The sequence below is a fragment of the Equus asinus genome, chromosome 17, assembly GCF_041296235.1.
Source record: "Equus asinus isolate D_3611 breed Donkey chromosome 17, EquAss-T2T_v2, whole genome shotgun sequence".
NCBI lineage: Eukaryota > Metazoa > Chordata > Mammalia > Perissodactyla > Equidae > Equus > Equus asinus.
The window spans coordinates 33153026-33168908 of record NC_091806.1 but is presented as its reverse complement, the minus strand read 5'-3'; the positions used below and the strand labels follow the sequence as shown (position 1 = coordinate 33168908).

General features: G+C 40.3%; 1 protein-coding gene across 2 annotated transcripts; it reads right to left on the bottom strand.

Annotated features, from left to right (window-relative positions):
- Positions 1-5360: 5360 nt before the first annotated feature.
- On the bottom strand, positions 5361-15339 carry FAM111B (FAM111 trypsin like peptidase B). 2 transcript variants are annotated; one of them, XM_014831759.3, is made up of 5 exons: positions 15152-15339; positions 14298-14432; positions 14140-14189; positions 12820-12944; positions 5361-7658 (listed from the first exon to the last, which is right to left on the bottom strand). In XM_014831759.3, exons 4-5 carry the CDS (start codon positions 12898-12900, stop codon positions 5556-5558), a joined length of 2184 nt encoding a protein of 727 aa, XP_014687245.2. In that variant the 5' UTR covers positions 12901-12944; positions 14140-14189; positions 14298-14432; positions 15152-15339; the 3' UTR covers positions 5361-5555. The 2 variants fall into 2 exon arrangements, with proteins under 2 accessions (XP_014687245.2, XP_014687246.2); XM_014831760.3 differs by having other exon boundaries at positions 12820-12939; positions 15152-15278.
- Positions 15340-15883: the final 544 nt, after the last annotated feature.

Here is a 15883-nt window from a genome sequence, read left to right as displayed (position 1 = left end):
ACCAGCCTCTGGTTTTCTCTTCTTGGCTGCCCTTTGCAAGGTCAGATGAAGCCCAGGATGACAAAGCAGCAAAGACAGAAAGGAAAGTGATGGAGAAGCACCACAGTGGGGCCTCATCTTTAATGATTTGTATGGTCCCAATACAAGTATCTGTTGGAGTAGAAGTCCTGTGCATATGCTGTATGAGAGAGCTGTTACTCATATCTCATTGACTTTGTCTGAGAATGATAAACCTAAATTCTTCTTTTTAAAAACATTATTCATTCTTTTTGGGGGAACTTTTATATGTGTGCCAAGTATAGTGTTAAGAAGGGCTATGAAAAGGAATGTAACGTTGTCCTCACCATCCAATAAGTTACAATGTAGTAAATGAGAAAGACAAGTAAAAGGAAATTATAACTCATGGGCTGTAATACAGAAATAAATAGGATGCAGCGGTGGCATGAAGAGGGTTTCAAGGATGCTAGCACAGAGGTGGTGACATTTGAGCTATAGATCCCAAATTCAGATGTGCTTACTGTCACAAAATCCAAGGGTCTATGTATCTGAGTCCTGCAAATCCCAATGATAAGCTATACCTAAAATTTCATTGGAGAGTGCCTCTTACTATAACCACTTAGAACCACGGTTTGTCTGGCCCATCTGGTTGGACCCATCTTTGGTTCAGAGGGATGGGGCAGAGATCATATGGCAGCCAAGCTCAAGCAGTGGCATATGACCAGGTTTCCAGGATTGGCACTGAGAAGGGCAGGCTTCAATTGCCTACTATTAAAAAAAAATAAGTTTGAAGATCTGATTCACCCAATTAGGAGCTTCCATGAATAATCTTAAGTGGAGATTTAGTTGCAGCAGCAGGATTAAGTGATTTGAAACCTTTTATCTGTGTGATTGTAGCAGGGGCAGTACTGGGCTCCCAGGATTCATCATGAGGGCCCACAGCTTTATGAAAATGTTTAAAGGTTTCCTTTTGGTTAAAGCTATACCTCACCTTTTGTTGTGCGATTGCTCCTTTCAGTTTCAGTAAGTACTGAAACAGGAAATGTCAGTATACATGGTGTGGTAGAGAAATGATGAGTCTAATACTGAGAGTAGATTTCCTATTACTCAGGTAGTGATTAAGAAAGAAGGCTTGTCTCTTGAATAAGCACTTTGGGACCTTGAATTGGCTTATAAGTAAATAATTATAATACAACATATGTCTCACATATTAGTATTGGATAGAAGAATATGGTCACATTTTCCTCAGTAAGTCTACCTCTCTGCCATCTTTATGGATCTCCTTTGTCAATAAAAGTTCCCGTAAATGCAACCGGAAGGCATTCCTTGGCACCACCTAGGAAGTTTCTTGGAAAAAAGTCCAAACTGAATATAATCAGCCTCTAGATCTAACCACTAGTTTACAGGAAATACAGAGACTACAGCTACATATTGAATAACATCACAGGGATGACGCAGCAAAGTCTAGAATGTAGAATATTCTTCAGGACAAATATGACCCACTTTTCTTCAATAAATAAATGTCAGGAAAAAATAAAGAGAAAGGGGGAGTTTACACATTAAAAGTGACTTAGACTCATACAACCAAATATGACGTGTGGACTTTTGATTCTGATTTGAAAAACCCCGATGTAAAACAAAAATTAACAGCAAATTTAGGAGTAGTTAGGGAAAGATATACACTGGCTAAAATTATCATTAAATTTTTGTAAGCATGATGACAGCATTGCAGTTCTATTTTACTAAATACTGCTTAACTTTTTGATTGTGGTAGCAGTTACTCAAGTATATACATTTGCCAGAATTCATATACCTGTATTCATATACCAGAATTCATATACCTGTATTCATATACCAGAATTCATATACCTGTATTCATATACCAGAATTCATATACCTGTATTCATATACCAGAATTCATATACCTGTATTCATATACCAGAATTCATATACCTGTATTCATATACCAGAATTCATATACCTGTATTCATATACCAGAATTCATATACCTGTATTCATATACCAGAATTCATATACCTGCCAAAAAGTGTGTATTTTACTGTACATAAGTCCTCACTTAATAAAAGTAGACTTTAAAAAAGAGTAAGGGGGGCTGGCCCCGTGGCCGAGCGGTTAAGTTCGCGTGCTCCGCTGCAGGCGGCCCAGTGTTTCGTTGGTTCGAATCCTGGGCGCGGACATGACACTGCTCATCCAAACCACGCTGAGGCGGCGTCCCACATGCCACAACTAGAAGGACCCACATCGAAGAATATACAACTATGTACCGGGGGGCTTTGGGGAGAAAAAGGAAAAAAAATAAAATAAAATCTTTATAAAAAAAAAAAAAAAAAGAGTAAGGAATGGCCACAGCAAACAATGGACAAAAAAGACCACCCTGAAGGACAAAATCTGGGGCTGTGAAGGACAATGATCAAGGCACTTCCAGCTCCAAAAAGCGGTAACCAAGAGTTGCAGTATGAGCTAACCAAAAATGGTTCCCCCTGCCAGAGCTGAGCATCCTGACAAATCCTGCGCAACAGAATTTGACCACTGCTATGGGATGGTGACTGCTGTAGTTTCCATTCTTCTCTTTTCTGAATAAAAATTTAAGTTCTTGGATTCTGACCATATTCCACTATGGTATATGGGGTGTGTATGTAGTGTGAGGGGGAATGGTCAGATACATCCCTGGACTATGAGGAGCCGCATCCAGATGTGTCAGAGCGAAATGCACATTATCCAGAAATTCTGGACTATTTTGGGAAGTGGGTAAGTGTGCTTTATATGTGAAAAGAAGAGTATATATAGATACTAGAGGGGCCAGATGGGTGGGTCTGTGGTTGACACTACTAGTTTATCCAATATCCATTTTCCCTTTATTCAACAGCAATAGCATTTAGGCTGGGCATCTGATCAGCCAGAATAAAAGCTACATTTCACAGCCTGATTTTCAGCTAAATGAGCTCTGTAACCAAATTGGATACAATGGGTACAAGCAGCCATGATACATGCAGTTTCTGGATGGTATTCTTAAGAGGAAAAGGTGCATTCTTCTTTTGCAGTTTCCTGGCTGTGGTGTATATGTGTTGGCTGGAGGTTTTGCAGCCATCTTGGACTATGTTGCATGTTGAGGACTGTGGTGTAACCTGATTGAAGACACCCAATATCTTAACATCCCAGAATTCCCACAACCACAGAGTATGTTTAGATTATCAGGTGAGAGATAAATAAACTTCTCTCATTTAAGCTACTATTGTATTTTTGAAATTCAGCAGTTGTTCCTATATCCTTTGTAATAGACATACAGATCTAGAGTTTCTGAACCAACAATTTCTCTGAGTCAGATTTATGGCTTTTGCACACAGAGACTACCACATATTTGGGCAGTCTAATCAATTAGTAGTTGTTAAGGAGGGTACATCAGAGTGCAAGTAAACAGATTTAACTGAAGGGATTAAGTGCTGGAAAATCTTCAGAATGATAAAAGCAGTGGGATTCAGAAGACCAACACTGGAGTTGCTGGGTTTGAGAATACAGTCTTAGCTGCAGACCAGGAATCAGGAAGCTGGTTGGATAGCAAGCTGTTAGAAACGCCTCTCCACACCATCAAAGTGAATGACTAGACATTGCAATGCTGACTCTGGCTGCTGCTATTGCTGTGATTACTCCTGGGTACCCAGGAAGCTGATGACTAGACCTCACTGAATGTGGCCAAAACTACTATCTCCAGATGCTCACTTTTCTATGACTTAGTTTGCCACAAGATGGAGCAAGAAGAAACATGGCCTACATCTTATTTCCATCTTCCAAATAATAGGCAAGTGCCGGGAGCCGCCCACCAGTCAGCTAAGCCTCTACCCAAGGAGAGAGATGAGGGAACGCACGGCGGACCCTCAGAAGCTGGCGGTCAGCCGCTCCTGATCCTACTCATGCTACTAATCTTAGCAATATTGCTCTTGCTGTTCTTTTTCTGTACATGGGATATCTTGGGAAAAATCTCTCCAAGCAGGGGAAAAAAGCTGATGTAACCTGGCCTTCTAGGGAGGGTTCAGGGAAACAACAGCCTGAAGGGAAAAAAACGTTCTGACCCCCTCCTGGAAAGGCGGTGGGGGAGCTTGGACAGCCCTCCAGGAGGAAGCCTTCTAATAATCAGCCTCAAAGGAGAACATTCCCTCCTCAGGTCCTTCTACGAGGCAGATATTATCTTAGGCCTGTTAGGACAGGAGGTAAATGGTGGCACCCACCCAGGAGCAGAGGCATACAAAAACTACCCCTTCCTAAGGCAACTCATGATCGTGACAAAGTTGCAAAGAAATATCGTAATATATTGACACAGAGGAATTGGGATTATGATGAGGATTGGGAACCCTATAAAATAGTTAATGGTAAAAGAGAAACCCCAAGCACTGTGCCTGTGTGGCTTTCGATCAGACGGAGCTGGGGGCCTGTGTGTATTTGGTCCCCTTACACTTTGCGATACTTCTGCTTTCATTATTACAGGAATAAAGATAGAGGCTTAGGGCCATTCGACCCATGAGGAAATAAATCTAGACGTTACACACTGTTTTGCAATCATTCTTAATCATCTAGACGCCTAGTAGACATATAAAAAAGGTCAATATCTATATTTAAGAAAGGTTGCTTACTTCTCACAGACATACTGTGCTAATATTCTAACAAGATATGCTTATGTACCCATTTTGTTTGCCAAAATTATGTACTGAGATAATTCCATGAAATCATAAACGCATGACCTGGACCCTATATAAGTGCTTGAATGCTTCGAATAAATCAGGCTTGGAAACCTCACTTCCAGTCTCACCGTAACTTCTCTTTTCGCCAACACCGTTCCTCCCTCAGGAACCCTACCGGCTGGAGCTGGACTCCGGCAGGCAAGTGCATCTATTTAAAGGAATCCGACTTATGCCCAGAATCTTAGTTTCAACTTAGACTGAGACAGCTTTTAGCTTTCCAGACTCTGAACATGAGCAGATGGGAATGGAGACTAAGCAATCACTCCTTATATCTGCCAGAGAAGCACAGAATTAAAGAACTGAAAAGCCGGGATTTACTATTGGCATCTGCGATAGAGGCTGATGTCACAGGCGGCAGAAAAGAGGAAAAAATAAGATTAGCAAAGAACTTTGGGTTTTAGAGGATCAATACACCTTTTTCCCTTAACTCTAACTCTAAATGTATCTTGTTACTCAGAGAACAAGAACCGCTTCACCAGTTAGGAAGATGGGATGGCTGTACCATCCTAGGCATTTAGGGTGGTAAATACCAAATTCTTTGCATATGTCATCAGTGAGCTAAGTATTTTAAGTGAGGCTTGAGATTGTTTCAAATAAAAAAACTCAATCTGGGAAAAAAATCAATATTTATTTTCACTCTAATATGTGTTTTACATATCTAACAAGATTCTGTAAAAGCTGTCTAATTAAAAAAGAATATTCACTATATTTTAAGGAAAGAGCCCCAACTACTCTAAATTATTGGCATATTTTCTTGAAAACAGAATCTTTTTTCTAATGTTCCATGGGTTCCACCTGATGATCTTAAAGTGACAACTCTTGTTTGTTATTTTTGTCTTCATTTTGATTCTCATTTTTCTCTTCGTTTAATAATTTATAAAAGCTCTCATTTTTCTGTTTAATATCACAAAGAATTGACTGCATAGAATAGCCGAATTCAATGAGGGCATGCACCACATTGCCACACTTATAAAAATGGCCGAAGGAATGTACAGCAACCAATTTGCCAGATTCATTAAACACCGGGGAGCCAGAGGACCCACTAGAAAAACAAGTATCATAGCTAAGTGTGTCACTTCTCCAAACTCCTGATGGGAAACTCCTTTGGGTAAACATAGAGAAAGCACTGTAAGTGGCAGCATTGGGTCCTACCACCTCATCTTGATGATGCTCTGGGTACCTGCTTAACCGCTGATCTCCAGGAATCACAGCACAACCATCTATTGTCTTGATCTCGCTTTCTGGGTGACCAATTAAGTAAATCAAACCATGAGATGGTGGAGGGGAAATTTGTCCAAATAGGCCTGGAGGAAATCCAGTTCCCTTTTCTCTTAGTTTTAAAATGGCATAATCTAGAGTTGCATCAGACACTGCAAACCATGGCTCAAGGGAATACCAATTGCTATCAGTAGGATAGAACGTTTTATAAGTGAAAGTTACTTTTGCACATTTGCTTATTATATCTGGCCACAAACTTGGATCTGTGCCTTCTCCCACCATAAGATGTACAACATGTCGACAGGTAAAGATATAACCATCATTGAAGACAAAGCAAGTACCTGTGCCCCTGTTTCCATTATTGTTCCACCTCATGAACCCAACTGACTTACTAAGATGAATAAGATGTTCACAGGTGGCAACTGAAGTAGAATTTTTAGTCACTTTTCCGAAGTTTTTTTTATATATGTTGAATTGTTTAAACGTTGACAGTTTTGTTTTTTTCTGCTCTTCCCGAAAATACTTTCTTATCCGGAGTGCCTCTTCATTAAAATTCGGATATTGATGCATTATAACTTGGTCCAACATTTGGAAATTCTTTATCAAGAGATTAATTGCCTTCCTCTGGATATCCTCATCAATAGCAAAATGCACAGCCTTATGGGGCCTTTGCCTAACTCGTGAGATTTTCTCCCTATATCTTCTGTTGAAATTATTGTTGTAATAATGCCTAACTCTGACAATAGTCCGGCATTTTTTACCTTCAATATCATGCCCTAGACTCTGAGGTGGCAGAATTTCTTCTCTGTTGTGTTCTGCATCTTCAGTCACTGCATCTTTCTCTTGTTCATGGACCTTGATCTTATTCTGTATCGGATGCGAGGGACTGATTTCATCAGTGGCATTTTCATTCTCCCGTTTAATTTTTCTACAGGTACCTTTTCTGACAGATCTTTTTTTAAAAATGTCCATTTCTAAGACTTTTTCAGATACTTCATCCACCATGGACTGTTTTCCATGAATTTTATTATGACCTTCCATTAGTTTCCATTCAAATTTGTCTAGGTCAGACCGAAATCGGCCATCCTTGCACAGGGCTTCTTTGATAGTCTCACCCTTCAAGGCATAGATACAAAGTGTACTTCCTCTTTCATGAAGTTCCTTGATCTTAAGAATCTTCTTTATTGACTTCCCAACAGCAACGATGTGAAAAAGAATGCATTCGATGTTTGGATTTTCACATTGGCGTAATATCTGATCATCTTCTTCCTGGTTACTCTTTCTTTGACCAAACGTTATTTTAAAATGGGAACCTTTAGGTAGGCACTTGAGAGGCATTCCTAAATTTACATATCCTTCTATTGTTTTTTCTTCATAAGCAATAATGTTCTTATTAAAATGATTCTCCATCCTTTCACTGAAATTGTCATTAGCTTTCAAAGCTGAGTAGATATTCTCATTGAGTTCACCATATGTTGTAAATATACTACGGTCTGATTTCCTGGAGCTGTCATTCAAAGTAAAGGTGAAACAACATTTTTTATTGGTGCTCAGATTTGGGTTCTGAATTTCATGGGATGTTTCTTGCTTAATAACTTCACTTTTAAGCTTAACGGTGCCACTACCCTCTCTTGTGTCAACTAGAGAATGATCAACAGGTGTGCCAGAACATGTCTGCTTCACGACATCCTTAAAAAATGAAAGATTAAAAATTTAATAAGAACCACATTTAATAGTAATGTTTCATATTTTTCTAATTATAAAACTAATAGATATTCTGAATAAAAATTGGATAATAAAATAGACAATGTATAATGGAGAAAATATATCAATCATTATTCCATTACCAGAGATAACCACTGTACATTTTATTTGTTTCTATTATTTTACATGCAGTTATAAATCTTATGATTCTTAAATTATACTATACTGCATATGAGTTTATTTTTCACTAAGCAGTCTGCCAATGCTTTCATGTGTCATTAAACAACCTTTGAAAACACAATTTGAGGGTCCATATGATATTTCACTGTACAATAATTTCGAATCCATTCTTCTATTGCTGGATATTTAGCTTGTTTCCAATTTTTTACTGCTCTAAATGTGACCAATCTCTATACATAAAACATTTTGTTTGCATATCTGAATATTTCCTTAGGCCAGAATCCCAGCAATGGAAATATTGAGACTAAGGTTATAAGAGTACTTCACAACATATATACTGCCACTCTGCTTTCCAGGAAAGTTGGGTCAACTCACACTGTCCCTTCTCCCCTGCTGCCCAAGGAGATCAACCACATGGCTAACTCCTCAAAAGGATTTCAGTACTATTATTTTAAATGTTCATCAATTGATAGATGAAATGCCATCTAAGTTAACTGTTTTTTAAATTTGCATTTATTTACTTACTAGTGAAGTTGGCCTTATTTAACACATCTTTTGCACAGTTGAAACATCACCTTTCAAAAATTCCCATTAAGTATCTGTTTAGCTTCTATTCTGTACATGATTCAACAGCACTCTGGGAATGTACTAAAATGATTGATAAATCACAGGATTGATATGTATACAAATCAATTTACATTTTCATATACAAACATACATATTCAAAACATATACATATACAATCAGTTGGCAATAGCCTAGGAAAAAGTATTGATAACCTGATGGCAAGAGGAATGAAAAACAAGGATGTAAATGAAAAATACTACACCGTGGGAGTCAAGAGAACTTGCCTGGGAATTATTGTGGAATCTGAAGTCTTAGACCTACTCTATATGAATAGAGGAATAAAGCTAGACAGAGTAAAGTCAGAAAGGACACCTGAGCTTGGTTTATTTAGGAGGAAAGTGCAATGGAATGGGCTTAGGTTCTGGGCATGTGAATTTCTTCTCATGGTGCTTTCCTATTCTTTCATGTTTTCAACTACTATTTATTGTCCAAATCTCTATCTGCAACAATATCCTCTCTTTTGAGCTCCAGATATAAGATTCCGTTGCCTATTTGACGTCTACTCTGGAACACATAGGGGCATTTCACTCTCAACACTTTCAAAACTAAACCAAACCCTTTCAAAACCAGAGTCATAAAACTTAGTGCTCATCATTCCTTTCTTCCTGTGTTTCCTGAGTCTGTTAATGCTGCCATCACCCACTCAACCACCCAAGCTAGCACCCTATGAATCATCCTCATCCTGAGTTTCTTCCTCTAATTTATCTCTTGTATGCCACTTTTATAAAACTAGGAAACATACTACACATACAAAAGCAGTATATGACATATCCTATATTTTAAATAATAATAAACATCTATGTATCTGCCACCCAGCTTAAGAAATAGCATATTACATTTCACTAGAAGCCTTCAGTATGCCCCTCCTTCATATCTCCCTTTCTCATTCTCATAGACAACTATTCCTGAATTTGTTTAAAAATTATGTTTCTTTAGAGACATACACATACCTAGTAAAATTATAAGTAACCATATGTTTTGCCTGTTTTTGATTCTATATAAATGCATCCTACTGAATGTGTACTTCTCTGATTTCGTTTGCTATTTTTTTGAGGTTCATTCCAGTTGACGGAGTCCTATATTCACTTTCACAGTTAAACAGAATCCACTGAAGAAATGAACTGTTTATGCGTATTTCAGTTGTTCCCAGGGTTTCTCTGCTAAAAATAGTGATGCAGTTTGGCTATGAAGATCTTTGAATATGTTTCCTGGTGCACATGTGCAAGAGCGTCTCTCAGGTATAGACTTAAGAGTGGAATTGCTCAACTATTCTTCCCATTTTTTCTAAATTTATATTCTCTTGCTTTGTTGTCTTCTTTCAGATCGATTTTTCTTCCTCATTCTATTTTCCCTCCAAATAATTTGGAAGTTTTACATTATACTTTTGTTCTGTAAGTGGATGCCCTAGACAAGTACTGTCCAATAGAATTTTCTGCAATGATGGAAATGTTGAGCATCTACACTGCCCAACATGGCAGCCACGTGTCGCTATTGACTAGTTGAAATGTGGTTAGTGCAACTGAGAATCTGAATTGTTCACGTTTTTCAATATTTAACTTTAATTAAATTGAATTTAAATTTAAATAGCCACATGTAGCTAGTGTATTGAACAGTGTAGCGCTAGGTATTTTAACATGAATATTTAACTTAAAGTTTCAATTAAACCCCTCCTCCTAAATAATACAAGAATAAAAACTGTAAATACTTGTTCTTTACTTACAGAATAAAATCCAAATACCTAAGCATGAAGTTCAAGGAAGTAAAAGATACTGCAGCTATCTTCCAAAAAGCTATTCTACCTCTCTCATTTTTTAGTGCTATAAATGTATAAAGAGGGGCTGGCCCAGTGGCGTGGCAGTTAAGTTCACGTGCTTCGCTTCAGTGGCCCTGGGTCTGCAGGTTTGGATCCCAGACATGGACCTAGCACCACTTGTCAAGCCACGCTGTGGTGACATCCCCCATAAAATAGAGGAAGATTAGCACAGATGTTAGCTCAGCAACAATCTTCCTCAAGCAAAAAAGAAGAAGATTGGCAACAGATGTTAGCTCAAGGCCAATCTTCCTCACTAAAAAAAAATTTTTTTTAAAGTGTATAGAAATGAATTCCTGCCAGCTCAGAATAGATCTTGATTGCTTTAAGTGCCCCCTTAGCCACAAGCTTTTGTGCAAGAATGGTTGAGCTACTTAGCTTGAAACAATCAGATGACAAAGAGAAGTTTTCTCAGGCTACCAGGATAGATTCATTATCTGGATGGTCAAAAATGCAGATATGAACCCTGAAATTACTGAACCTACATGGTCACTATGTAGAAAGCCAGCCAGAGGCTTGAAATGAAAAACAGAGTGTAGAGATTGAAAACATAAATAAGTTGGGGCGGGCCTGGCGGTGTAGTGGTTAAGTTCATGTGCTCCCCTTCAGCAGCCTGGAGTTTGCTGGTTTGGATCCCAGGTATGGACCTATGTACCACTTATCAAGCCATGCTGTGGCAGGCATCCCACATATAAAGTAGAGGAAGATGGGCACAGATGTTAGCTCAGGGCCAATCTTCCTCAGCAAAAAGAGGAGGATTGGTGAAGGATGTGAGCTCAGGGTTAATCTTCCTCAAAAAAGAAAAAAGGAAAAAGAAAACATAAATAAGTCCTTGAAAATAATTGTGTACTGCTAAATTAAAGCTCAGCTGATCTCTGGACTTTCCAGATGCATGAACTAATGAAATCCATTTTTTTTTCCCTCCATGGGGCTAAAAGTGTCTCGTTTTGTAATAATGCTATACAAGCTAAATAAATATTAGCAAATAATGCTGATACCAACGATGGATTTCACCATATATAATATTTGAATGGAAGCATATTTTTAAACAGTGTTTCTCAAATTTTAATATGCATAGGAATGACCTGGGTATATTGTTAAAATGTAGATCACGCAGGTCTAATGAGCTCTCAGGTGCTATCAATGCTGCTGGGGTATGGACCACACCTTGAGTAGCAAGGCCACAGACTTCCTTAATCCAGAGCAGCACTGTCCAGTGGAGCTTTCTGCAATGATGGAAATGTTCTATATCTGCCTTGTCCAATATGGCAGCCATTAGCCACACATGGTGACTGAGCACTTGAAAGGTGGCTAGTGCATGGAGGAAATTAATTTTAAATTTTATTTAATTTTAATCTAATTAATCCATTTTATTATTTCACAATTGCAGGATTTTTCTCCCTGACAAAATGAAAACTTTTTATTGATATAAAGCCTATTGTGATCTTGTACTAAACTATCTTGCCAGCATTATTTGTCTACCACATTCTTGAATTCTCCTTATATACCATCAAGTCTAACTATACTGTTCCTCAACTCTGTTTTCATGTGTACATGACTCAGACTATTCCCTCATGCTTCATCCACTTCCCTGGTGAAGTTTTAATCATTAAGATCTTTCTCGTATGGTATTGCCTTAATTTTTTGAGTATGAATTAAGCATCCTCCTCTCTGCACTCCAAAAGCTCTTGTTGATATCTCCACTTAGTATTATCATTTTGCATATTTTTTTTTAAAGATTGGCACCTGAGCTAACATCTGTTGCCCATATTTTTCTTTTTTTTTCTTCTGCTTCTCTCCAAAGCACCCCAGTACATAGTTGTGTATTCTGGGTTGTAGGTCCCTCTGGTTGTGCCATATGGGACACCACCTTAACATGGCTTGAGGAGTGGTGCCATGTCCACGCCCAGGATCCAGACCAGTGAAACCCTGGGCTGCTGAAGCAGAGAACACGAACCCAACCACTCAGCCACGGGGCTGGCCCCTCATTTTTCAAATTTTGAGTAAAATAGTGTGTTGATCAAAAACCAGACCCCAAAGTGTGATTGCCTGGATTCAAATCCTCACTCCAAAGTCTATTACTTTTCACCTTTAAGGAAGTTGGATTTCACTTTCTTCATTTGTAAAATAAGGATGATAATAACATCTATTGTATAGAGTTTTATTAAACGTTAAATGAGATAATCCATAGGAAGTAACAAGCATCATTCCAGGCACATAGCAACTTCTCAGTAAATATTAACTATGTTATTATTTTTCGTCTGTCTATATTGTCAATGATAGTAAGTGTCTACACTGTTTATCAGTTACCATGTTGTCTAACAAGGCACTTTTTGCATTAATAACTTATACACTATCATTTTGTTTTACAGGCACTTATGTGTATGATCTCTCCAAATATATTTTAAACCACACAAAAGAAGGGATTATAACTGCCATTCTTTATGAACTTATCCCCTTCCAGGATCCTAATATAGCGCTATAGTCAGAGTGCTGCTCCCGCGAAGGGTTGTTAAAAAGTAGACTTACCTCTGAAACTTTAGGTCTGGTACTCTGGGCATTTCCTGTAGCACTGAATGACTTGTTCTCTTCAGGCTTCATGGAATTCATGATGATATCCAAGGGAAGGTAAGTCACTTCCTCTGCTGGCTAAGCTAGACAGACAAAGATTGGATTAACCTCCTACTTGAAATGACTAAAAAAATAAGAAAAGACAGATGAAAGAATAGCTTTCAAACACTAGACATCAGGCAGCATAGAACAATGATCTCTGATCCCTACGAGAGAGAAATCAAATGAAGTAAGCCTTATGGATGTCTGGCTTACTGCCTGGGGAGTGTTTCTAGGCTACAGCCCAAAGAGAAAAAGCACAATAGAGCCTGGCAATTTCCCTGAGTTGAGAAGATACGCTGTGAGTCATGGGATGCCTACATGATTGCAATTTGTAGGGCAGAGTACGATAGAGAAGAGAGCTACAGCTATACAGACAGCGTCGGAGATCTGTAGTGGGTACCCTGCAAATTTCAGCTAAATACTGAGGAGTGCAGGCGTGTGATGAAACTAATGGAAGCCAGGGGAAGAACCACCCAAAGGAAAAAGATGGGACGAATCTGAAGTTCACAGAGGGCTGAGAATAGTTTCTGTTCCCAAAAGTGAAACTGGAAAACATCATAATTCATGAGGTATCAGGTAGAGTATTCAGAAAGGTGTTGCCTCGATAGTGGGACAAAATTAGCTCTAGACTACAGGCTGCTCTGGTCCCACCTAGACAAAGTTTAAGAGGAAGCGTTGGGGGGCAGGCCCTGTGGCCAAGTGGTTAAGTTCCCGTGCTCCGCTTCAGTAGCCCAGGGTTTTGTCGGTTCAGATCCTGGGCGCAGACGTGGCACCACTCATCAAGCCATGCTGAGGTGGCATCCCACATAGCACAAACAGAGGCATTCACAACTAGAACATACAGCTATATACTGGGGGACTTTGGGGAGAAGAAGAAGAAGAAGAAAAAAAAGAAAAAGAATAGCAACAGATGCTAGCTCAGGTGCCAATCTCTAGAAACAATAATAATAACAATAAGGCATTAAAAATAAAAGCAAGTCTTGCACAGATAAAACTGTTTGCAAATAACATAACTGTGTGCTACAACAAAGCTCAAGAATATTGATAGGAATATAACAATTTCTAGCACACAAAGATGTGAAGTTAATGAAGCTTAATATCCAATCAAAAATTATCAGGTATAAAAAGAAACAAGAATGTATGATGCATCATGAGGAGAGAAATCAATGAATAGAAACAGATCCCAGAAGTGACACAGATGAAACAAGTAGACAAGTACATTAGAACAATTATTACCTTGGATTTCTGGCTAAATGGAGTAACAGGAACCGGATTTTCCCTCAAGTCTGAAAACAAAACAAGCCAAAATGGGCAAGATACGTGAAACAATAATTTACAAAGAACTGGACATCACGCAATTAAAGACAGTGACAAATGAGGTGCAATCTACTTACTCTAGCTGACTGCTTGAGAGATTCCAGGCCAGGGCACACCGAGAGGCGGCAAGAGTCAGCTGGGATTCCTGACTTGAAGAGATAGAGCTGAGAGACCAAGGTGGCAAGAGTTAACAGGACACAGAAGGAAGAGACCTGCACAAAGAGAGAACTCCGGATATGAAGAGGGTTCCCTTCTGACATTCAGCTGAGAACAGATCAGAGCAACAATGGAGGAAACTACCTAAGGCCTGGAAAGAACTACCCCAAAACGTCAAACTCTCTCCCTACACACCTCTTGGATCTTAGCTTCCTCATTTGTAAATTAAGGACTTTGGTTCAGATCAAACTTTTAATATTCCTGTGAATTACTTCCTCTGAGCTTGTTAAAAAAGAAGATACCGTGGGGAAGCCAGGTGGTGTAGTGGTTAAGTTCGACCACCATGGCCCAGGGTCCATGGTTCCGATCCCAAGTGTGGACCTGGCACCGCTTGTCAAGCCACGCTGTGGCAGCATCCCACATAAAATAGACGAGGATTGGCACAGGTGTTAGCCAGCGACAATCTTCCTCAAGCAAAAAGAGGAAGATTGGCAACAGATGTTAGCTCAGCGACAATCTTCCTCACACAAAAAAAGAGGAAGATACCAGGTTCTACCCTCAAGACTATCTCAAAGTGTCTTTCCAGGAGTAAATCTCTGGGGAGTTTTACTTCGAAGCTGGGGAGCAGAAAGGAGATTCCCACAACCGAAAGCTGCCTTTCTTCCCTTCCCCCGAAAACCTCTTTGGTTCCTGCCTGAGGTCCTTCTGCGCAGTGCCCTTGATAACCACCCCGTAAGAACTCCACGTTCAACTCAAGACCAGAAGAACCACTCACAGAAGCGGAGAATCTGCCCCAAAAGTGCCGGCGAAGGCCACACTGGGATTCGCAAGAACTGCAGAGATGGCGCTCAGCTGGCTCTTTCCCGGAATTTACGCGGCCTCACAGGAATGGGTGTGGGATATGACATCATCTGGCCAACGGACGGCAACGTTGCAGGAGCTGTCCGCGCTCATTGGACCACTGAGTGGGGCGGTGAGAAAGGATGGGGATGGACCTCAGGGGGCGGGCTGCCGCTACAGGCGGGCCCGCAGGAGATGCATATCCACCCGCCCCACTTGTCCTGATGATCCGGCTTGGTCCCACCCCTCCACTCACTGCCCACATTCGGTCCACGGCCAGCTTCCGTGTTCTGGGGCAAACTTGGAGCACTCGCTTCCTTCCCTCCATCCCTTCCGCCTATCCGCTTCGGCTGTCGCCAGGAGAAGAGCTGAGCGAGTGCTGGGCGGGAATAGGAGGAGCTGGCGGATTCGTGCTCTCCGCGGGGCTCTCGATCCGGGGCAGCTGCGCAGAGCAGGAGCAGCGCGCCCGGGGTCGAAGCTGCAGGGCTAACAGTCCGGCCACCGGTGCTTTGTGCGCGGTGGTGGATGCCCCTCAGCCGCAGCGGGGTGGGCGGCAGCGGTGGGAGGAGGATCCAGGACCGAAGCCTGCAGCTGCTGCAGAGCTCCCCGAGACCTGGCGGAGGCTCCTGCCGGGAAATTTGAGCGTCCGCGTGCCTCGCTTCATCAG